Raw genomic sequence first — 23,855 nt, forward strand, 5'->3', positions numbered from 1 at the left:
GGAATAGGGCCCAGATAGAAGCATTTTCTCAAACTCCCCAGGTGATTGATTGTTCAGATGTACAGCCCGGGATGAGAACCACTGGAGTGGAGAGACATGTTGAGACTAGATATTGCTTGATTGCAGTCTTTTCTCAGAGAAAAGCCTTTATTCAGGCCGACGAAGACAGCGTCTCCACGAAGCTGCGCCATCCCTCCCCACTATCCAGGAAGCAGTCTGATGGTCTGCCCTCCAGCCACATGATCACATTTGATCAAAGTCCGCCCCTGCGTGGTGACTGAGATCTATTTTTCTCAAAGCACCCGCTCAGTCTTTGCTCCTATGGAATTGCTAGGGCAGGGGCAGGGCGGGGGCAGTGGGGTGAGGTTTGCTGCTCCCCTGCACTGTCTTCATTCAGCGACTGGCTAACCAAACCCTCCCCTCTCAGCCCCATGGCCACATAGGTAACCCCCTCCACAGAAAGTGGCTCTGTGGGCAAAACACGGGGCCAGCCTCATTGAGGGTAAGGTAGAAGTTCAAAAACAAAGCACCCACCATCACTCTGTGAGCTTCTCCTCTCAGCCCTCACACCTCTTAGCACATCTCCCTAGGCTCTGGGCTCTGCTTCCTGCCTCTGATTTCCTGAGGTCACCCCATATCCGGGGAGCATCACCGCCTGTGGCCAGAGCTGTCCTCCTCATCTGCACCAACTGTTTCCAGCACACGCCACGGGCTGGCACTGGCTCACAGGGTGCCTCTGGTCCCCTTGGGTTAGGAGGTCTTGATTTCATCAGGCCGTCGGCCCTATCTCCTTCTGAAATGGCTGACCCTCTTCCTCTTCCACTTACAGCCGGTTAAGTGTGGAGAATGAACTAATAATGGGCATGGTACAGCGTGCCACATGTCCCCAGAGACATAGCCAGCTGAGCTGCGTACATTATCTTCCCCATCCCAAGGTAGTACTGGATCCCTCTTTGGTCTCACACAAGTGCAAGAGGCCCACCTCACTAGGAGACTGAGTGATGACTCAAGGGGCCACAAGGCCCTTGGCCTGTACTCTGGGTCTGATCCTCCCATTTACCGCCAGCACTCTGAACCCCACACTCCCCCTGCAACTCCTATCTGTGCGCTCCAAACCCGGCTTCTGGCACAAGAAGTCTTCTTTCCCCAAACCAAACATAACTCATACACTCTAAGTTTCCACAGATGCTCCAAAGAGCACATGAATTCATAAGGTTTTAGAGTTTTCTCTTAAGAGAGTTTCCTTTGCCATCAAATGGTCTCAGTTAGTGTGGCAGGGCCAGTAGAGAGTGAAGAGCGAGCATGCCTCTGTTCCCGGGCGAGAGCCACGACCTTGACAGTGCAGGGTGAGCCAGTAGCAAAGAAAGTCTCGCTCCCGCCCCCAGCGCCCAGTGCATTTGGAGAGGATGATCTGTAGTTGGCATGGAGGAAGCGAACAGAGGCGATGCTAAACAACTCTACCGGAGACATTGATGGGCACGATGTCAGAGTGCGTGGGGCAAGGCTGAAGCCATCGCTTCTCCTCTAGGACGGGCAGAGGGAAGGGGCTATTCCAGGCAGCTTGCTTGTCGGCTGTGGTAGGCAGGCTCAGGGAGGCCTCAGGGGCCCTCACACCCTGCATGGTAGTCTCATCCTCGCTCAGCTGCCGTTTTGTGGGCTGTTGGGAAAGAAGGTGATGGGAAGGGTGTGCTCCCGACTGGAGACGAGCCGTGCCCACAGAATGGCTGTCTAGGCAGGGTGGTTGGAGGCTTCATCTGGGAGGCAGGAAAGTGTGGACAGGCTGCCAGGCCGGACGCCTGCCGTGCAGGTCCCATCTCGGCAGGGCCTCAGGATGGCTCTGCTGGTGAGCAGAGATGAGCAGCAGCTTCCAGTGGGTAATGCAAGCAGTTCCAGGTTCCCCGTCAATGGGTGCGGGGCGAGCTCTGCATGCTGGCTCTCCCAGGTGGGGGAGGAGGCAACTCACCATCAGTACAAACTCCAGACGCCTGGCAGACTGGGGCCTTGGGCTGGGAGTGGGCTCAGGGGCCTCATCAGCAGAGCGGAAGGTCTGCCCCAGAAGTCTGGCCTCCGAGTACTGTTCCTCATATTCTTCTGAAAAACAGCACAGTGGATACACACTCTAGGGAGCCACGGCCAAGCGGTGGGCCAGGGAAGGACCATGAGCTGGGGGCTCCTGCTCTAGCTGCCAGGTCTGACTCTCATTGTTTCTTTAGGATAGTTCCCGGCATCTGAGCCATTTGGGAATGGAAAAATGCCTACCTCCTATGAGGAGAAAAGAGAGTCAATGGATTTGAGTTGTGCTGGTTCGGGGACCAAGCCTTTGTCTCCACGGCCCCCACCTTAAGTGCTCAACTCAGGGAAGAGGCTCAGGATGCAGATGCCTTTTGCTACTCTCTGCTGCGAGATTCTCTCTTTGAAGCCCCGCATCTCTTCAGGTTTGCTGCAACCCTACCAGGGACATGACCTGTGTGAAGCACAAAGAAATTTGCGTTGGGAAGTCCAACGTGGAATGCTCCCTTGGATGCTGAGAACTCTTACCTGAGCCTCTGAGGGCTCGGTTCCCTGCACCTTAGTCCCGCTGTGGGGGGGCATATCAGGTCCAGGAAGGATAGGGAAGGTGGAGGTAGTGGCGGAGGAGGAAGGAGAAGTTCAGGGGCATCGTTGGGGAATGAGAAGGATGCAGAAGATTTGAATGGGTTTCATTTAAGTGATGAATTCAACGAGTGAAGGAAGTGAGACTAAAGAACAGTCAGGACTCTGCACATTTGAACAGAGATTTGAAGAATCATAGAAACTTGGGGTCAGGAGGGGCCTCGAGGGTCCTCTGGTCCAACATCCCATTCTGGGCTCCGGCTTCCTCAGCATCCCTTCCAGGTGCTTCTTCAGCCTCCACACACACCTGCCTGCAGAGAAGGGGAGAAGCCTTCCTCCCAAGGTGGCTCATTCCATCCAAGGACAGTTGGGGCTTTCAGGCATGTCAGGAAAGTTCTTCCTCATCTTGAGGTACCTTGGCCTCCCCCTAGGTTTCCACCCACGTGTCCTCATTCTGCCCATGGTGGCAACACAGAGCACACTGACTCTTTCTTTCTGCATAGCAGCTCCTCTCTTATCTGAACACAAGGCTCATGGTGTCCCTTAGAATCTTGCTTCTCTAAGCTTGCCACTGCCCTGGCAGGGAGGTGGGGTCATGGCCGTTGTTCAGTTGGGTGGCCCCTCTGCAGTTTTCTGTTCTCCGTAAAAGTTACTCTTTGTTGGTATGGGTAAATGACAGCTAATAAGACCTCTTTTCACTTTTAACGTTCACTCAGCAAATGTCCTCTTGGGGATCCAGCCCTGTGCCAGGTGTTTCTGGAAACCGGAGAGTAGTAAGAGACGTGATCCTTTACATTCAGAAGCCCAGTCTGGTTAGGTGGACAAAATATATACCTGGGACTAGTAGATGAATGAGTCAATGAATGAACAAATGAAAGAAAAATCAGTTCGGAACTATACAAGTCCTCTTGAGCTGGGTGGTACAAAGGGCCTCGTATGAGTGCTTAGGGAGGGAATGATGCAAAGTGCAGAACTAGTGTTAAAGGTCTTTTTGGATGCGGCAAGAATAGAACTTGGAAGAAAGTGTAAGGATTGGAGTGGGGAAGAGGGAGTAAGGGCTTTTAGGCTTGGAAAAGAGGCCCGAATGGGAGGGTGAGTGCCTGGAGGGTGTAAGGAGCTTGTGACTAGCACTGGGGTTTTATTTGTCTTATTTTCTCGAGATCTAACTTACCTACAGTAAAGTGCACAAATCTTAAGTGTGCAGCTCAGTGAATTCTGACATATGCATGCCCCTTGTAACTGCCATCCAGATATTTGTAGCACCCCAGTAGTCTCTCTCATAGCACTGAGTTTTAATCCTATTGCCACTTACACTGGATAAATCCCTCTGGTCAGTGTGTATGTTCTTCACATTGTAAGGTCCTATGGGGGACCACAATTGTTTTTTTCTTTTACGTTAATTTTAATATTGCGTCTAGATCATCCTATGTTCCAAAGGACACAGACCGGGAGTTGCCGTTGCATCTTATCTGGGTCTCTCCAGCTGCAAGATACTCTTGCTAGTCAGTTTATGGACACCCTATTTTTAATTCTCACAAAATGCCATGTGGGGAAGTGGAATCCCCATTTTAAAGATGACTGACTGGGCTTCCCTGGTGGCGCAGTGGTTGACACTCCACCTGCCGATGCAGGGGACACGGGTTCGTGCCCCGGTCCGGGAAGATCCCACAGGCCGCGGAGCGGCTGGGCCCGTGAGCCGTGGCCGCTGAGCCTGCGCGTCCGGAGCCTGTGCTCTACAACGGGAGAGGCCACAACAGTGAGAGGCCCGCGTACCGCAAAAAGAAGAAAAAAAAAAAGTAAAGATGACTGACTAATCTGAAGCTCAGAGAGGTTGGGTAATCTGCATAATGTCACACAGCTAGTTAGGTGTGGGATTCAGATTAGATTCTGGCTCTGTCTGATTTGAAAGTCTCGGTTTTCTCATTCTGCCTGGTGCAGGCAATCTGACTGCTCAGGCATTATGGCTGGGCTGTTTCTCTGGGTTGTGTGGACCCAGCTTTGTGTACAAGGTGCTCATTAGTATACTTCAGAGACATGGGGTTGGGAATTGGGGATGAGGTGAGCTCTGAGTGCTGTGTATTGGGCTTACTTTGGTGAGGCAGGAGCGACCCAGGAGATATGTGGACAAGGTTATTGCAAGAGCAGAGTGAGTGAAGCCCAGAGTGGGAGACCCTGCAGATGCCTCCTTTGTCTTTGGGCGACGGGATTCCAAAGACTTGGGTGATGTTGCAAGAGAAGGCCTGAGGGTATGTGGGCCCACACTGCGGGAGCCTCTCATCCAGGGCTCTTTGTAAATGACTTGACCCGTGGCCCTGCCTCGGCCTCTGTCCCTTTTCCCCAGAGACTACTGAACTGAAAAAAACGAGGGAGGGGGACCAGAGGGTGTAAACAGCCGTAGAATTAGGGCTTTTGGAGTCAGTAGTCTGGAAGGTGAAAGATGGAAAGAGTGTGTTTTGTTTCTCAATAGGTTTTCTACTATTCTCTCTCTTTATTTCGCGAGTCCCTGTCCTCTTTCTTCGTCGCCTCCCTCCAGACGCTATGCATCTGTCCCGTGGGCTCCGGCCGCAGCCCCCCTCCCTCTCAGTACCTTGCAACAGGCTCTGGAGATTGAGCTGCGCCTCGCGAAGCAGCTCCTCTACACTCGGGGGCCTGCCCGAGGAGAGGAACACGTTCACTGGCTGTCGCCATGACGACCTCGAGTGGGCAGTCGCTGTCGCATTTTCCCGACCCGAGTTAGCTGCAGCTAGGGAAGGAGAGAGGCAGTGAGAGGCGCCGCCGGCGAACGGGGGGGCGGGGGCGGCGCGCGGCGGCCAGTGGGCGCCCGCGGTTCCCCAAGACCCGCCCCGGCCGGGGGTGAGGGGGCGGCGCGGGCCACACTTAAAAGGCGGGGATGCGCCAGCCGCACGATTTTTCCTCGACAGATGGTGTCGCAGTCCGTTCTCTCCTTCGCCATCAGCCTCCGCCCGCCCGATCTTCGCCTCGCTGCCTCGCCGCCCGCCTCCTCCGCCCGGCGCCTCCCGGCTCCCGCCGCCGCCCGCCCTTTGCGCTCCCCGGGACGAGGTAACGCGCCCTGGGCCGAGCCGCCGGGCCCTTGCCCCGGTGGGTGTGGCTCGGCCTCCCGCGCGCCCTGCCGCCGCCCCCGGCTCCTCTAGCGGCCCCCAGCTCCCCATCCCCTCCCCGCCCGCAGCCCCAGGCCCCCAGGCCAGTCCTGATGTCCGAGGCGGCCGGGAATCTCAACAGTCTCCGCATGGCGAACGTGGCCCTGCGAGAAGAATTAAATGCCCTTCGCGGGGAGAATGCCAATCTGGGCCTTCAGCTCGGCAGAGCCCTGGCCGAGGTCAATTCCTTGCGGGGCAATGTCTCGAGCTACATGCGTTGGCCGGTGCCCGTGGTGCCCGTCCTTTCCGAGGAGAACTTTGAGTTCCCGCTCAGTGAGATTGACGCCGTTCCTGAGGGAGAGCTGCCCTTCCTGTGCTGGCCTCCCCCGCGCGCCGAGCCCGAGTACGCCCCAGACGAACTGTTGATTAGCGTGATCCAGGATTGCGGCACGTCCGGCGGGCCCACCGACCCACCCCCGCTGCCCAGCCCGCCCCCGCCGGCGCTGCCCCCACCCTCGGCCAAGGAGCTGCCCCCGCAGCCTCCTCTGCCGCCGCTGGAGCGGCCCGAGATAGAACCCTTCTCGGGCGACCCAGTCTACCTGGCTGAATTCCTGATGCAGCTAGAGACTTTCATAGCCGACCATGAGGATCATTTCCCCGGGGGCGCTGAGCGGGTGTCCTTTCTGATCTCCTTTTTCGCTGGTGAAGCCAAGGACTGGGCTGTCTCAGTCACCCAGGAAGGGAGCCCCCTGCATGCCAACTTCCCGCGCTTCCTGGATGAAATCCGTAAGGAATTCTGTGGCCCCATCCCCCCAAGCGTGGCAAAAAAAGCCATCCGCAAGCTCAAGCAGGGAGACTGTACCCTGGGCAGCTATGCAGATGCTTTTCAGTTCCTGGCTCAATTCTTGTCTTGGGATGACTGCCGCCTTCAAAACCAATTCCTCAAAGGCCTGTCAGAATTCTTCCGCAAGGAGCTCTTATGGTCAACTGAAATGGCCGACCTGGACGAGCTGATTCTCGAGTGCGTGGAGATAGAAAGAAAGGTGCGTGTCCCCAAGCCAATCCCACTCCCTGGGGTTCGCAGTGTTTTCTTCCCTTTTGCAGCAGACCGTAATCTTGAAGGTGAAGAGGGAGAAGAGTGCCACAGTGGGGATGAAGATGAAGAGGCATGCAGGCCCAGGCTCCAGGACAAGGACCAGGGGAGGCGCGTGAGAGCTATTCAGCAAGAGACCAGGGGGGAGGAGGGGGAGAAGAGGGAGGAAGAGATGAGGAAGAAGGAGCTGAAACAAAAAGGGGAGGAGGACGAGGAGGAGGAAGAAGAAGAGGAGGAGGAAGAAGAGGAGGAGGAAGAAGAGGAGGAGGAAGCAGAGGAGGAAGAGGAGGAGGGGAGGAGGAAGAAGAGGAAGAAGGAGGAGGAAGATCAGAATAAGGACGAGAAAGACGATGAACATGAGGGTGGCCGCCAGGAACCGGAGCAGGAGCCAGAACAGGAGCAAGAGACAGAGGATGAGACCCAAGATGATGACCTGGATGAGCTGATGGAGATAGAGCCCACCTACGCCAATGCTTCATCCCAGACTTCTGGCTACTATCATGAAAATTTCCTAGATGTGTCACCTCCCATCATACAGCCCAGCAGACGGAGGAACCAGAATCGAGTCCCACTTTTGGAGGGCCTTCCAGGTACCAATTCACCATTCTACAGTTCGCCGCCACTGATTCGCCGGGCAGGTCGCCTGGGGCAACGCCAAATACGACGCCGTCCCCCCGTGCTATTCCGCCTCACTCCGAGGCAGGGGGGCCACCGGGCTGCGCGGGGCCGCATTCGCGTGTGAGAGCCAGGGCGAGCCGCCCCCCCACCAACGTGAACACACCCTTCCACTGCGTCCCCTGCCCCTGCTTTCGCTGCCACACCTGCCCCATTGACTGACCAGTACTTAAGGGACTTCCAAACTTGCAGAACCCGAAGAAGACCTGGAGAACTCCAGACCTTCCTGCGACCGTGACCGGGGAGTGACACCCGGGAAGGGAGGGCTCAGCAATAGCTGCCCTCTTGGCGTGCACTCTGCTCAGTCCTGCCACGAGCTAGAGAGCAGGTGTCTGGGCCTGTTCCTGTAAATGAACTGGTCACCCTCTTGTATTTCCCCTCTAGTTGTTCCCGGCGCTCACCTCTCCTGCGTTTATTCACGCCGTGTTCTATGGTTTAATCCTCTGACGGGCTAACCAGGACTTCACCCAGTGCCTCACTGCTCTGCCCCAGTGAGTGAAAGGACAGGCTCCACTGAACTCTTAAAGCCACTGAGGCCGCTTACTAGGTATAATCAGTGGAGAGCAAATGCTATCAAGAAACGTTCCTGGAAGCCTACACTTGCTTCGGGTCACCCCTCCAGCAGGAGGGCCCCGAAGAACCCCCTCCATCTAGCCCAGTGAGAGTATGCAAAACCACGTGTCCAGTGGACCACCCAGCTGAGACCTGACCTTGACTGACTGAGCAAGCTGGTTCCACCTTCCCACAGACTACAGGCTCAGGGCCTCAGGGCTCCCCAGATCTGGGACCCTCTCCTCTTACTACATTACCCTCCTGGGCATCCCCAGTGGACAGAGCCCAATGTTCCATGCCCTACCCTTTTCCTTGACATTGCCTAGAGGGTACGCAGTTGGGTGGGGGAGCCGGAGGAGGAGAAAGCAGCAGCAACAACTCAGTTTGACCTTGTAAAGAGTGACTCTTTCCTTAGGGACGGTGGTCTCCTCCCCCCGGCCAGGCAGGCCTTGGACTGCAGTCTCCAGCCAAAGGTCTTGGCAGAAGATTTGCCATCCTTGGGGTTCCAGAGGTGGCCTAATTGGCCTTTCCTTCCCAGACTGCCAGAGAGAGAGGCCCAAGGCCTGCTCTTCAACTCCAACTTAAAGGACTCCTTATTTCTGAGAGTAGAGAGGAAGGTCCTGTCTACAGAGACTTCACCCACTGCAGCCTTGCTGTCGGGATGACCTTGTGTCTCTCACGCTCGGGGCAGGCCATGGCCTGGCGCTGGGCATCGAGTAGGCGGTGAGGCCTAAGCGGCTGACTGCCTCCTAGTAACTCCTGGGGCTTCTGGGTCCTAACCTAGGGGCCCTCATAGAGACCTGCTGCCTGTCTTGGGTCCAGAAAACACTGCTTCTGCAGTGAAAAATACACACTGTGTCACTCTGGCCACAGAATGCCAGTCAGATCCACTGCTGGCCTGAACTGCCCTCCACACTGGGCTTCCTGCACAGGGCCTGGCAGCCGGGCAAGTGCAGCCGAAGTGTCTGCGGCCAAAGGGAGGAAAACATAGTAAATCAAGCCTCTGTTCCTCACTGGAGTCTGATAGGTAACCTCAGCCCAGCCTTAGGATTTTGAGCCCAGAGGCAAGAGGAAGGAGCTGGAGGAAGAGGAGTCATGGAGAAACCCAGGCCTCGGCTGGTTTCTGGTGAGGTCTCTGTTCATCAGTGGGAGGTAAGAAGCCCTTTTGTTGCTCACACATTTCTCAGCCTGGGGATCGGTGGAGTCAAGTTCCTATAACCTGTTGTTATCTTTTAAAAAGGCTACTCCCCTCCTCCAAAGAGAAAAGTAATACACAATCATTATAGAAAAATTGGCAAATGGAGAAAACGATAAGAACCCCAAAGTCCCAAACATTCAGAATCCCACCACACAGACGCAAGCACTGTTAACACTTTCTTTCTAATGTGTTCTCACTGCGTCTTTTCAAAGCCAAGATCATCCCGCGAGCTCTCGATCAGCAGGATTTAAAATGGCTGCCACCTATGCAGTCACACAGACTGAATCATTTATTTAAGAATTCTCCTAATGTGTTGGACATGTCAATTGCCTGGTTTCCCCCATCCCCACCAGTGCAGGAGTAAATAACCCTGTAAAGAAAAGTTTGTCTGTTTTTCAGCTATTTCCTCAGGAGAGAGTTCCAGAAGGGGAACCGCTGTTCTTCAAGGCCGTGGACCCTGTTTGCTGATGGTCGACACGCTGGCCCTGCTGCCCACGTGCCTGCCGGAGAAGTGCAAAGGACAGGTGCCTTGCACGCCCATCTCCAGGGACCCCTCAGCACAGGCCCTGCCTGTTCCCATGGTGCTTCTCATCCTGAGCCCGTGTAGCCTCGGCCGGGGAAAGGGCAGATGAGCAGTGAGCTGGTTTCTGGCCCTCTGGTGGCAAGGGGGCTTGGGCTCCCTTTGACCCTCTTCCCCCCTTTTCCCAGGTCTTCAGTATTGTGATGTAACAGCCACAAGGGCTGTAAGAGGAACTATGGGCTTTGGGCGCTTTCTTGGGTTGAAAGAGGGGTGGGTGGGGATGAGGGGATGCATGCAGGGGTATGAAGGCAGCCCACGGATTCCCAGAGACCCGGGAAGAAATCGTTTGAAACCAATGTGTTATCGTATATTGTTGCATTACTGTGTTGTGAAGATGAGAAATCGTTCTGTATGCTAAAGCTTGCTCCTCAATAAAAAAGATATAGGGTGTGTAAAGACTGTGTCTCTCTGGGTTACTGAGCAAGCACAGAAGCCCACCTAGGAGGCATTAGGTACTTACCAGGCACTTCGCCTGGATCAACCCTAGCCTGAAGCCTTGAAGTCCTTCGATGAGGAAACTAAGGGCTTGTGGATGGCAGAAGTTGTCAGGAGGGAAGTGGAGGGACTGGGTATCTTGAAAAACAGCATTAGTTCTCCACTAATATAAAGATATAAGGGTACGAGTGGTCTAGCCCTGCCCTACCATCCTATAACAGTGCCGACCCCTGGCCCCCAAACACAACCCCTCCCCCCCCCCCCCCCCCCCCGCCGCACACACCCCCACACACAGGACTTTTGAGGGAGGGAGGGGGCCCACGGTGGGGAAGGGGGAGGGCCCTTCCACTTCTTGGCACTAGATGGTGCTATGGGACACCAGTGAGAAAGCTGGTGAAGATTTTTAAATACATCCCTAGAGCAGTCCACGCAGACACCCTCCAGTAAGATTTCACTGCTCCTCACAGATTGTGGGAGCAGAAGAAACTGAATCCCATTCTGGGATTTGCTCAAGTTTCCCAGCCATGAGTTGAAATTTCTTCCCCTGGGACAGTGGGTGAGAACGTTTATGGACTTACACCCCCTACCAGGTATAAGTGCCGTTCCAGGCACTACACGTGCGTTCTCTCATTTCATCTCACCCCCATCTTACAGATGAGGAAACAGGCTTAGAGAGGAGAAGTCACTGGCCCAAAGTTTACAGCTTCTAAGTGGCTCTATCACAGCACGGCAGCTGCCCATTCGTCAGCTCCAGGGATGCTTCACCCCTCTCTGCCTCCCCTCCAGTGGCCCTCCTGTTTCCCGGGTCTGCCCTGTCCTGCCCACCTGTCCTCTTGCCCTGCCACCGTACAGGCGTGCAGTGAGAAACGAAGCCAGGCATCAGAGTTGCACTTGCTTTGCCTCTTTATGGGGGAGGGAGGGAGGGAGGAAACCAGCTCGTTTCTGACTGTGTGCCAGACACTTTCACCACATTTCATTCCCACACTCAGTGAGGCAGGTGTCTTGTTTTAGAGCTGAGGGACCTGAATTTCAGAGATACTAGGTTGCGTGGGGGACTTGGGTCCTTGTGACTCCCAGACCCGTACTCCCTCAACTCTGATACTCCATGCCCTTTCCCAGGAAAGCCCCCTGACGAGCTCAAGCCTCACCCTGACTGGATTCTGGGTCTTTGCCAAAGCAACCAGGTATGCATCAGGTGCCCTCTCTCTGGAGGCTCCAGAACCAGTCAGTTCTGCCCTGCAGGGAAGGGCCTGCAGAGCAAGCCAGGCCAGTGGCAGGGCTGAGTTTACGGCGATGAGTATGCATGAGTGTGTGGCTGACTGCCCCTTCTGGGGAGGCACAGGGCTGTGGGGCCGTGAGCAGCATCAGTGAGCACTAGGGTTCCCCTTTCTGCTTCAGGGGGTCAGATAAAGTCTCCAGCACCCCCTGGAGTTTCTCACGCCATTGCAGGTAGGGAGTAGGTGATCCCAGATTGAGTGTGCGATGGCCCATCAGAGCAGGCGGGGGGAAAGTAAGAGCAAGGTCAGCCTTGCCCACCCCTGCAGTGGGGAGCCCTATGAGCATAGGGAAAAAAAACCCTGGATTCCAGTCCGGCCCCACCACTGACTGGACTTGGGGCCCTATGTGAGTCCCATTCCTGCTCAGAACACAGTTTCCTCATCCACCTAGTCCCTGGGGCCCAGCACATGGCTGGATACACAGTAGGATCGCAACCCCATAAACTAAGTACATAAACTAAGAAGTGAGTGAATAAATGGGCCGCTGGATGGAGACCTAGAGGTAGCTCGCTGAGGGCATCTGCAGATGGCATGAAGCTTGGAGGACTAGAGGATCCCCTCCCAAATGGAATCAGGAGCACCCCTGCAATCTCTCTAACTTGGAAGGATGTACTGAAATGACCTTTACTAGGTGCACTTGTGAGATCTTGCAGTTAAGTTCCGAAAACCATCTGCAGAAGCCCGAGTGGGGAAGATGTGGATGAGAAGAAACTTGCGGAAAAAAATCTGAAAACCTGAGTTGATGGGGGCTCAGGATGAATCAGCAGACTGCCGTGGCTGCCAGAAATGCTAATACCTTCTGGGGCTGCTGCAACAGAGTGAGTGCGAGACCCAGGAGATGGACAGGGCCCACCTGGGATCCTGGCTGCCCAATGGAAGGTGACCAGGTTGCATCTCACAGAAGCCCTTTTGCATGCCCAAAATAAGAAAATAGAGCAAAAGCCAGGAAGAAGGAAGGAAGGAAAGAGTGGGGGCAGTAGAAGGGTGACAAGGATGGCAAGAGTCATAAAAACTCTGTCCCCAAGGTATGGAGGAAGGCAGAGAAAAGCTTGCTGCCTGTGAAGCAGGCTTCACTGTTCCTCTCATTCATTTTGTGAGGAAACTGGCAGCTCAAGGTCACTTGCTCCATTTGCAGAGTTTGACTGTGAACTCCAGCGGTTAGACCTCCGTAACTCTTAACCTCCACCCTCCACTCACAACCCACGCTGGTAGAATCAGAATGTCCAGGAATTTCTATTTCTAAAAAGCTCCCTAGGCAATTCTAATGACCAGCTCAGCCCAGTGCAGACAAGAGCATTGGGGACCAACTAGCCCAGGTGATATTTAGCAGCCAGTTTGGTCCTGAGACTTCCCATAGAGCTCCCTGGAGCAGGAACCAGCCTGGAGATCCTGCACTATCACACAGTAAGTAATCAAGAAATATTGGTGCAATGATCCCCCAGCATGTACAATGGTCTGGTGTGAGCTCGCCCCTCCAGGACACCTGCTCAGATTGCACCTCCTGAGAGAGGTGTGCCATAGGATCAGTGCAGAAATCTGACTTTGAGAAACCAGGTCCTAAGCCTTAACCCTTGACCGCCAGAACTGACTCCCATGGGGCCTTGGCCCCTCCCAGGGGATGAGGACAGGCATTAACAAGGCAAGGGATTACCCCCAAATGGGGATGGGGGCTCTACCTCCGGCTAGCACTTCCTGCATCCTGCCCAGACTAGGGAAAGCTCGGCAGACCACTTCTCCCCAGGGACTCCACAGACACAGAAACACAAAGCCCAGGGCTCTCGGTTGCCCTGGTAACAGCGGGACCTACTTGGAAGAAAATAGTCTCTGAAAGGCTTAGGAGGGTGGATATTTCCTTTGACAGAGGGCGGGCTCTGACCTGTTCTTCACGGCCCCTGTGCCCTTCCTGCCTGCCACACAGAGGGGTACAGCTGGGGCCCCTCACCTCAGCTACTCTCCCAGGAGGGCAGGGCCAGAAAGTAGGGCCCTGGCTTTTTATCCTGCTCTTGCTGTGCACTGTTAATACGAGAAAGAGGCTAAAATGGAAGGTGTTAGCCTGTGAATTCATGGCGACTCTCCTCTGGCCCAAGGAAGCCTTTCCATCCACAGTCAAACTTGAGGGGGGGGCAAGTGCCCCCAGCAGTTGCCGGTTTGGTCCTACCTCCTCCTCACCACTTAGTGTGCAGACACGTGAGCCAGAGGGAGTGTCACAAGTTCCAGACTCCTCCCCACCCAGTTTGGCACACCCCTCATCTCTCCCCTGGACTGCCGAAGTAGCCTCCCTGCTGGTCTAACCAGCCTCCAGTCTCTACCCCTTCTAATCAGTCCACCTTCCACACGCCTGCTTGGAGTGTGGGTGGGCATGGTCCTTTGAAAGCACAAATCTGCTCCTGTTGCTCCTATACAAAAACCCTTCAATGCCTCTCCTTCCTCTATTGGAAGGCCTGTGGACTCGGTTCCGGCCTTCCTCACTAGCTGGTTATAAATAAACCACCTATGCCGTCTCCTCTGCCCATGCCAACCTTCTTCCCTCTTCCATTCAGTCCAAACCCCAGACATCCTGAATTACCTTCTTCTTTCCTTACATCCCGGGCCCCTTTATGCCTCTGGCCCTTTGCACACTCTATTCCCTCTGCCTTAAAAATGCATAAGCACTCCTGGGCCCACTCCAACTGGCAACCTCCTCTGCTCCAAGACCACTTCCTCCACGATGCTGCCTTCACTCCCCAGACAGGCTCCTGCCTTTCTGAGTCCCCAGTCACTCCCCTGCCCCTGACCCCAATGCTCCATAAGGCTTGAGCAGAGGCTGGTCCATGACCCCAAATGAGCTTGGTGCTCCTTTGTCCCCTTGGCACGTGGGGGCTGCACTGGCAGTAGCCTTTGGGAGGAGGACTGACTTCCTGAGACCTGGCTGAGGGCTGACGGCACGCAAGTGGAACTGGGAGCACCACCCCTCCCCCCCACCGCCATCAAGTTGGAGGTGTGGACAGTAGGAGTAAGTTGGGAAGGGAAAGCAGGAGGGTGCAGAGCTTGTTGTTCATTCCCAACTAAGCCTCCTGTTGATGGTCCCTGTCTCTTTGGGGGGCCATCACTCCCAATCTGTGATGAGGTGGAGAGCGACATCCGCTGGGCTTGTGAATCCCACAGACCTGGCTTTGAACTCTGGCTCCGCCATTTCCTTGTGTGTACCCTTGGGTCAGTCATTTCACCTCTCTAAGCCCCAGTTTCCTTTTTCTAAAAATGGAGATAATAATAGTAGATACTAGTGAGATAATTGATATCAAATGACAACAACAATAAAAATAGCTAATACTTACAGGCACTTACTATTGGTTGGGCACTAAGCGCTCTACACTGATTAACTCATTGAATCATCACTACAACCCTATGAAAGTAGGTAGTGTTATTATTCCCCATTCTGCAGGCTAAGAAACAGCAGGGAAATTTTAACTTGCCTAATGTCACAGCACTAGCATGCTAGTGCTTTCGAGCCCTCCAGTAAGACAGGGAAAGTCCTGTGGAGCAGAAATGAGGCCAGTGGAGCAGGAGAGGGCCAAGATCCGGGGCTGGGGTCTCAATCCCTTTTAGATCATGGGTCCCTCTAGGAGTTTGGTGAAACCTCTGGACTCCTTCTCAGAATAATGTTTTCAGATGCATAAAATATAAGGCATAGAATTAAAAAGGAAATGAATCATATTGAAATAGTTATAAAATACTTTTCAGAAATTATGATCTAGTTATGTTACTACTTTAATAATGCATTAAGTTACAAGACTGAGCGGCAAGTCTATAGATTAGACGTTTTGAAGTGATGATGAGCATAAGTAACTTTCTTGAGATACAATAGCTGTAATCTGATATGAAAATATTTGTGATTTCTAGTGGGGATAAAGTCACTGTTAATAAAGATACTGTTAATACTGTTATGCGGGCTGCCTACATTCCTAGTTTTGAGGAACTGCTAAATTTCTGTTAGAGGTTAGTGGAAAAGGATCAAAAAATTTTCCCATGCAAGTTCACAGACCCCCAAATTCTTTCCACCCCTTGGAGGTCCATAGAGCTCAAGTTGAGAAACCCTGCCCTCGGGTGTCAGAGAAAAGACAATAGCTGAACTGTAAGCTCCCAGGAGAAGCTGGGGGCTGGCAGAAAGACAAGTGTGTGGTTTCTCTTTCAAGAACTGTTTACAGAAATCATGAAGTCTGGCAGCTCCCTCTTCCTCTTGGTCCTGAGTCAGCAGCCCAGGGTGGGGCTGAGGCTGTCACACTTGGTTTGAGTTTCAAGCTCACCACACACTCCTCCCTAAGAGTTGATTTGTTGCCACTTCCTTACCAGTGAAATCTTGGTGGGTTTTGCTCCATTTTAAAATTTGGACTTGCTTGCACACACAGATTTCCCATTAGTTTGGAAGTAATCTTTAAGCGAACATTTTATTGGCTCGAAGACATTTTCTGAGCTAGTGGATGCTTCTGCCCTAGCACCCCAGCCAGGCTTAAGTTTTGCAGAGAGAAGGGGAAAGATCACCAACTGTGCCATGCACCCCAGAACACCAGTCAAAATCGGCAATTTCCCAAAGTACCAAATGCTTTTTCCTGACTTCCTGGCTTTGCCACCTGTCAGCTGAATCCCTGCCAAGCAGGGCAGCACAGTGTGGGTGCCATGGCCAAGCAGACAAATGGTCAGAACAGCAGTAGGCCTCTGCTCCCATTCAAGACTCAAAAAGCACTGTTCATCAAGACCAGGCCCCAGGCCTACTCACAATGCCTTGCTTGGGGGTCCCAGCTGGCCAGGGTCCGCTGCCTTCTGCTCTTCCCCAGGCACCCATATTTACTCAGAAATGAGCAATACTTGGCTGATGGCTAATGTGCTAAAAGAGCTGCAGCTTAATTGTCAGAGTGAGAGGATGAGTTTGTGATAGCTTTATGAGCTATAGCCAGGGGCTAATAGAGAGTCTGGTTCGCAGTGAGTCTGCCTCAGTTAGTCGAGGGAAGAGAATAGTATGCTTTGGGGGTTCAGATTGAGAGCTCCACATGCTGGAGCGTGAATAAGACCTGTTTTCTTGACTATAAAAGAAATAGATGTGTGTTCTTAGGTTGGCCAATGCTCCCAAACAGAGGCAGAAAGAGACTGAGGACCAAATGAGAATTCAAAAGAACTTTGATTAGCTAGATGGATCAAGAATAAAAGAGAGAAGAACCCAATTACTTAAATGAGAAATTTAAAAGGGGACATTACAATTAACCTTACAGAAATAAAAAAAGATTATAAAGGAATACTATGAACAACTATATGACAGCAAGGTATACAACTTAGATAGAACGCGTAAAGTCTTAGAAAGACACAAACTATTGAAAAGACACAAAGAAGAAACAAAAACTCCAAATAAACCTAAGTGAAGAGATTGAGTTAGTAATCAAAACTACTCATAAAGAGAAGCCCAGGGCTTCCCTGGTGGCGCAGTGGTTAAGAATCCGCCTGCCAACGCAGGGGACACGGGTTCGATCCTTGGTCCGGGAATATCCCACATGCCGCAGAGCAACTAAGCCCATGAGCCACAACTACCGAGCCTGTGCTCTAGAGCCCACGAGCCACAACTACTGAAGCCCGCGAGCCACAACTACTGAAGCCCGCGAGCCACAACTACTGAAGCCCGTGTGCCTAGAGCCCGTGCTCTGTAACAACAGAAGCCACCTCAATGAGAAGCCCACGCACGGCAATGAAGAGTAGCCCTCCTTGCTCACTGCAACTAGAAAAATCCCGCGTGCAGCAACGAAGACCTAAGGCGGCCCAAAATAAATAAATTAAATAAATAAATAAATAAATAAATAAATAAGATTGACTTAAAAAGAAAAAAAGAAGAAGAAAGAGGGCTTCCCTGGTGGCGCAGTGGTTGAGAGTCCGCCTGCCGATGCAGGGGACACGAGTTCATGCCCTTGTCTGGGAAGATCCCACATGCCCCGGAGCGGCTGGGCCCGTGAGCCATGGCTGCTGAGCTTGCGCGTCCGGAGCCTGTGCTCCGCAATGGGAGGGGCCACAGCAGTGAGAGGCCTGCGTAACGCAAAAAAAAAAAAAAAAAAAAAGAAAGCAAAGCCCAGATACAGATGGCTTCTTTGATGAATTCTATCAAATAATTAAAGAATTAATGTCAATTCTTCACAAACTCTTTCAAAATATAGAAGAAGAGGTAACACTTTTCAACTCATTCCATGAGGCCCATATTACCCTGATACCAAAGCTAGACAAAAAACATCACAAGAAAAGAAAACTACAGACCGATATCTCTTATGATTATGGACACAAAAATCCTCAACAAGATACGAGCAAACCAAATCCAGCAACATATAAAAAGGATCATATACCATGGCCAAGTAGGATTTATCCCAGGAAGGCACAGTTGTTTTAACGTCTGAAAATCAATTTATAAAATAGAGTATATCAATGGAATGATAAACAAATACAACACCCTTTCATAATAATAATAAAAAAAACCCCTCTCAACAAACTAGAAATAGAAAGGAACTTCGTCAACCTAACAAAAGGCATCTGTGAAAAACCCACAAGAACATGACAATAGCGAAATGCTAGAAGCTTTCCCTCTAAGATCAGGAATGGACAAGTGTGTCCCCTCTTGCCACTTCTATTCAACATTGTACTGGAGGTTCTAGCCATTGGTAAGAAAAAGAAATAAAAGGCACTGGAAAGATTTGAAAGGAAGAAGTAAACTATATTTACGGATGACATGATCTTGTATTATATATAGAAATCCTAAGGAATCTGGTAAAAAAACTATTTAAATTAATAGATGATTTCAACAAAGTTGTAGGATATGAAATCAATATAAAAATTGTATTGTAATACACTTGTAATGAACAATCTGAAATAAAATTAAGAAAATAATTCCATTTACAATATCATCAAAATAATAAAACACTTAGAATAAATTAAACAAAAGTGGTGCCAGACTTGTACATTGAAAACTTACAAGACATGTTGAAAGAAATTAAAGAAGATTGAAACAAATGGAAAGACATCCTATGTTCATGGATCAAAATACTTAATATTGTAAAGATGGCAATAGTCTCCAAAATGATTTATAGATTCAAAGCAATCCCGATAAGAAGCCCTGCTGGATTCTTTGTATTGATAGACATTGACAAGCTGATCCTAAAATTCATATGGAAATTCCAGGGACCCAGAATGGCCAAAGCAAACTTAAAAAAGAACGAAGTTGGAGGACTCACACTTCCCACCAATTTCAAAACTTTATACAAAGCTACAGTAATTAAAATAATGTGCTGGGACTTCCCTGGTGGCGCAGTGGTTAAGAATCCGCCTGCCAATGCAGGGGACATGAGTTCAAGCCCTGGTCTGGGAAGATCCCACATGCTGCAGAGCAACTAAGCCCATGCACCACAACTACTGAAGCCCGCGTGTCTAGAGCCCGTGCTCCGCAACAAAAGAAGCCACTGCAATGAGAAGCCTGTGCACTGCAACGAAGAGTAGCCCCCGCTCGCTGCAACTGGAGGAAGCCCACGCACAGCAACCAAGACCCAACACAGCCAATAAATAAAAAAATAAATAAATTTATATAAAAAAATAACGTGCTGGGCTTCCCTGGTGGCACAGTGGTTGAGAGTCCACCTGCCGACGCAGGGGACACGGGTTCATGCCCCGGTCCAGGATGATTCCACATGCCGTGGAGTGTCTGGGCCCATGAGCCGTGGCCGCTGGGCCTGCGCGTCCGGAGCCTGTGCTCCTCAACTGGAGAGGCCGCAACAGTGAGAGGCCCGCATACCGCAAAAAAATAAAAAATAATAAAAAATAATGTGCTGATAGCATAAGGATAGACATGTAGATCAATGGAACAGAACTGAGAATCCAGAAATAAACTCATACTCAAGGCCAGTTGATTTTTGACAAGAGTGCCAAATTCACTCAATGTGGAAAGAACAGTCTTTTCAACAAGTGGTTCTAGGACAACTGGATTTCCATATGTAGAAGAACGAAATTGGAATTCATTCTCACACTCTTACAGAATTAAATTCAAATTGTATCAAAGACTTACACATAACAGCTAAAATTATAACACTGAGAAGGAAACATAGGTGTAAGTCTTTGAGACCTTGGATTACGCAATAGTGCTTAGATGTGACACAAATTGCACAAACAACAAAAGAAAAAATAGATAAACTGGAATTCATCAAAATTAGAAAATTTGTCATCAAGAAAGTAAAAAGCCTACAGAATGCCAGAAAATATTTGCAAATCATATGTCTAATAAGAGACTTGTATCCAGAATATATAAACATCTCTTACAAATCAATAATAAAAGACAAATAAACCAATTCAAAAATGGGCAAAAGGTCTGAATAGACATTTCTCCAAGGAAGATATACAAATGGCCAATGAGCACATAAAAAGATGCTCAACATCATTATTCATTAGGGGAATGAAGATAAAAAACACAATGAGATCCCACTCCACACCTACTAGGATGGCTAGAATCAAAAAGTCAGACAAATGTTGATGAGGATGTGGAGAAACTGGTACTCTCACACATTGCTGGTGGGAATGTAGCATGGTGTAGCTGCTTTGGAAAATGGTAAGTTCCTCAAAATGTTAAATATGGAGTTGTCATACAACCCAGCCCTTCCACTACTAGGCATACACCCAAGAGAAATGAAAACACACGTCCACACAAAAACTTGTACATGAATATTCATAGCCACATTATTTACAATAGCCAAAAGTGGAAGCAACTCATGAGCATCAACTGGTGAATGGATAAATAAATAAACAAAATGTGGTATAGCCACGCAGTGGAATGTTACGCAGCCATAAAAAGGAATGAAGTAATGAGACATACTACAACATCAATGAACCTTGAAAACATTATGCCACGTGAACGAAGCCAGACACAATAGGCCACATAGTGAATGATTCCATTTATATGACATGACCAGAATAGGCAAATCCATAGAGACAAAGTAGATTAGTGTTTGCCTAGGGCTGGGGAGGGGGTTCAGGGTTTCTTTCAGGGGTGTTGAAAATGTTCTAAGATTGTGGTGATGGCTGCACAACTCTTTAAATATACTAAAACCCATGGAATTGTACATTTTAAAATGGGTGAACTATATGGTATATGCATGCATTACGTCTCAATAAAGCTGTTGTATACATGAAAAATAACCTTGGTAAGTCAGAAATGTACCACAATATCATACTCAAGTATTAAAACAAAGGCCATAAGATGAGATCAGGGTAGTTTATGTGATAAACTGCAGAAATTCTAGTACGTCTTAGTAGATTCCATAGTCACCATGTATCAACAGATATGCTACCATTTAAAAGTAAACAGGTTACCGAGGTACAAAGAAATACTCTGTAGAAACAAGCACTATGTTCAGATCTTAGTAAACTCTAACTGGAGTGTCCTTGTTCTAGGTACCAAAGTTTAAAAGAGGAAAGTGGAGCTGAGAGTAGCATACATGTTTGAAGTTTCAAGCTTACTACACACCTACCCCAATAATTTGACCTAGATCTTAATCTTGAAGTCAGCTATCCTGGCCCTATGCTAGGATTTTACAGCCCAATCAGGAGTCCCCTGGTACCTAGATATATGTAGGTGACAAGGTGGAGATATAGACCTGCCGGCTAGCTGGACTTATTCCTTTAGAGATGGAGATTTAATTGAAGCTCTCACCAAATATTCAGACTTTTACACAGCAATCATCAAGGTCTTAGAGCTCCCAAGGCCATGCTGACTCTCAGCTGGAAACTTTCTCCCTTCCTGAGGATGAATTCATTGCCCAGCCCTCATGCCCACCTCCCAGCCATCCTTCATGCTATTATTGAGGTTCCTTAGTTGGACCAGACTCTGGCTCACATCTCTTCCCTTTTAACCTTGAGGGACCTTGTGTTTTGCTCCGATGTGACCCGATGAGCCCAGAACTGCTGTCCTGTCCCTGAGTGGAGACAGGGACCCACATGTGGCAGCCCTATATGTTGAGTGTTCTGGAGTAGTCTTCAACTCTGCCCATTGGTTATCTATGATCCAATACATTTTTCTCATCTAGTCGAATGTAGTTAATATTTTGATTCCAAAGGTATATTACATTTAGCCACATGCAAACATGTGTGATTAGAGAAATAAATCACCCATAATTTTACCTTGTTCACGTGCATACACATTTTTACATAAATACAATCACAGTAAAGAGACAATTTTGTACCATATGGTTTTACTTATCAAATCATAGGAATTTTATGATCCTGTTTTTTACTTAGAGTCACTGTCATGCTGAAGGAGCAGACAGAAGCCCTAGGCTCCATTATTTCCAACAATAACAGCAGTTGTTAACATTTATAAATACAGCCCCTTACCACGTCCCAGACATTGCTCTAGGAACTTTGCAACCTTAATCTTCACCATAACTCTATAAGACAGGTACTATCATAGCCCCCATTTTACAGATGAAGAAACTGAGACACTGAGAGGTTCGATGCTTTGTCCAAAGTCATATACTAGTAACCCAGGCTGCCTGGTGCCAGAGTTTGTGCTCATAACTTATCCAGCGAGTCTCGAACTTTAGTGAGAATCAGAACGCCATGGAGGGCCTCTTAAAACACAGACTGCTGGGCCCCGCTCCCAGACTTTCTAATCGAGTAGGTCTGGGGTAGAGTCCAAGATTCTGCATTTCTCGCAAGTTCCCAAGGGATGCTGATCCTGCTGGGGCGAGGATCACATTTGAGAACCACTGTTTCCCGACAGCAGCACGCAGCTTAGAGATACCTGGATCCCCAAACCAGTTATTACAGTGGTCAGGGAGGGGGCATCACCTGTCACCTGCCTCCTCTTCCCCTTCCCCCATCCTTCCCTCTGCGGGACACCCACCGAGGAGCACCACATCACAAGGGGGTTGCCTGAAGAGAGGGCTGATTCATGCCAGTCTCAGACTCAATTAGCTAAATGCAATCCCATCCATTAAAAAGGCTGATAAATCGGCCCCTGGCTGTCAGGCTGCCCCGGCCACTGCTGAATTAATGCCTGTGCTGTCACTTGTCTGGTGCCTGCAGCCAATTGATCTCACAGGTTAATAAGATTAACTCAAGGTTAACTCAGCCAGACTGCCTGAAGCCTCTCATGCCCCCCCCCCCAGACTGGGGAGGCTCAGGCTTGTCCTTGGTGCAAGGAAGCTCTGCTCGCCTCCAAAGAGAGCAGCTTTCCAGAAGAGGAAGGGCCATTTTGTGTTGCATCCACTAAGTCAAATTTCACTTTGTGATTTGCAGGATTGAGATGGGCTCATCTGGAAATTGATTGGTAGGTGTGGGGAACAAGCTGGTTTAGCATTAATGAGGAGGAAGAGATTTGTCCACTTGATCACAAAACAAATCACTTGAAATTTTGGGCAGCTGTGTCACCAGGGAAAGAGGGTGGGACCTGGGGCTCTGAGCCTACCTCATCACCACCTAGCTGTGTCTCCTCTCTGAGCCCAGGATTCCTCACTAATAATATGCACCCATAATATTTCCACCCTGTCTGTATTCCAAAGCCATGAAGGGATCCTAGGAGACAAAGTCTGGAGCAATGTGTTGGATCCTGGGAAGCACCTAAACTAAAGGCTGGCCCATCGGTGGCCCTCAAAGCTCACTGCCTAAGGAGACAAATCAGGAATAGAGATCAGAGCTCAGAATGATAGAGCAGACAGGCATCTGAGTTCAAAAATGAGGTTTTCCGGGGCTTCCCTGGTGGCGCAGTGTTTGAGAGTCCGTCTGCCGATGCAGGGGACACGGGTTCGTGCTCCGGTCTGGGAAGAGCCCACATGCTGTGGAGCGGCTGGGCCCGTGAGCCACGGCCGCTGAGCCTGCATGTCCGGAGCCTGTGCTCCGCAACGGGAGAGGCCACGGCAGTGAGAGGCCCGCGTACCACAAAAAAAAAAAAAAAAAATGAGGTTTTCCTCTTTGAAACCGCCCCCTAATATCTGCCTATGGCCTTGCCCTTCATGAGGGTCACCTGCAAGGCAGTCCTCTTATAGCGGACACTGTGATGTGCTGCCCAGATCTCACCTCAGGGACAAACAACTTAGTCTCCTAAGTGTCAGCAGAGCTGCCATAGGTAGCATTGCACTGCCAGCCCTCTTTGGGGATCGCTTGTCAAATGTCGCACCTCCTTCCTGGGGTGGCTCTTTCATCCCAAGTCAGGCCAACTCTGAGGGGCCAGCTCAGAGACAGAGCCTCCCGCTTAGATTGACCGAGTGAGGCTGTTGTCAGGACTGCGGTGCAGTTTACTTTATCCCCTCTGCACGATCCTGCTTCCTTACCCACTTTCCACAGCTGTCGATCACAAGATCCTCCCTACTAA

The 23,855-nt window shown here is 50.6% G+C and overlaps 2 protein-coding genes across 2 annotated transcripts in view; one reads left to right on the top strand and one right to left on the bottom strand.

Moving 5' to 3' along the window:
• RTL5 (retrotransposon Gag like 5) overlaps nucleotides 1-10,184 on the top strand; it is a 69,227-nt gene extending 59,043 nt beyond the window's left edge. Inside the window, exons 3-4 of the mRNA XM_060086846.1 lie at nucleotides 5,514-9,162; nucleotides 9,608-10,184. Of these exons, the coding sequence (XP_059942829.1) occupies nucleotides 5,804-7,525 (1,722 nt within the window). The 5' untranslated portion in view covers nucleotides 5,514-5,803 and the 3' untranslated portion in view covers nucleotides 7,526-9,162; nucleotides 9,608-10,184. The remainder of the gene's footprint in view (nucleotides 1-5,513; nucleotides 9,163-9,607) is intronic.
• Nucleotides 1-23,855, bottom strand: part of NHSL2 (NHS like 2) — a 77,476-nt gene that overhangs the window by 12,734 nt on the left and 40,887 nt on the right. The window contains exons 2-4 of the mRNA XM_060086848.1: nucleotides 5,180-5,335; nucleotides 1,964-2,091; nucleotides 1,462-1,657 (exon numbers count right to left, since the gene is read on the bottom strand). Coding sequence (XP_059942831.1) covers nucleotides 1,462-1,657; nucleotides 1,964-2,091; nucleotides 5,180-5,335 — 480 coding nt within the window. The remainder of the gene's footprint in view (nucleotides 1-1,461; nucleotides 1,658-1,963; nucleotides 2,092-5,179; nucleotides 5,336-23,855) is intronic.

The sequence above is a fragment of the Mesoplodon densirostris genome, chromosome X (assembly GCF_025265405.1).
Source record: "Mesoplodon densirostris isolate mMesDen1 chromosome X, mMesDen1 primary haplotype, whole genome shotgun sequence".
NCBI classification, from domain to species: Eukaryota; Metazoa; Chordata; class Mammalia; order Artiodactyla; family Ziphiidae; genus Mesoplodon; species Mesoplodon densirostris.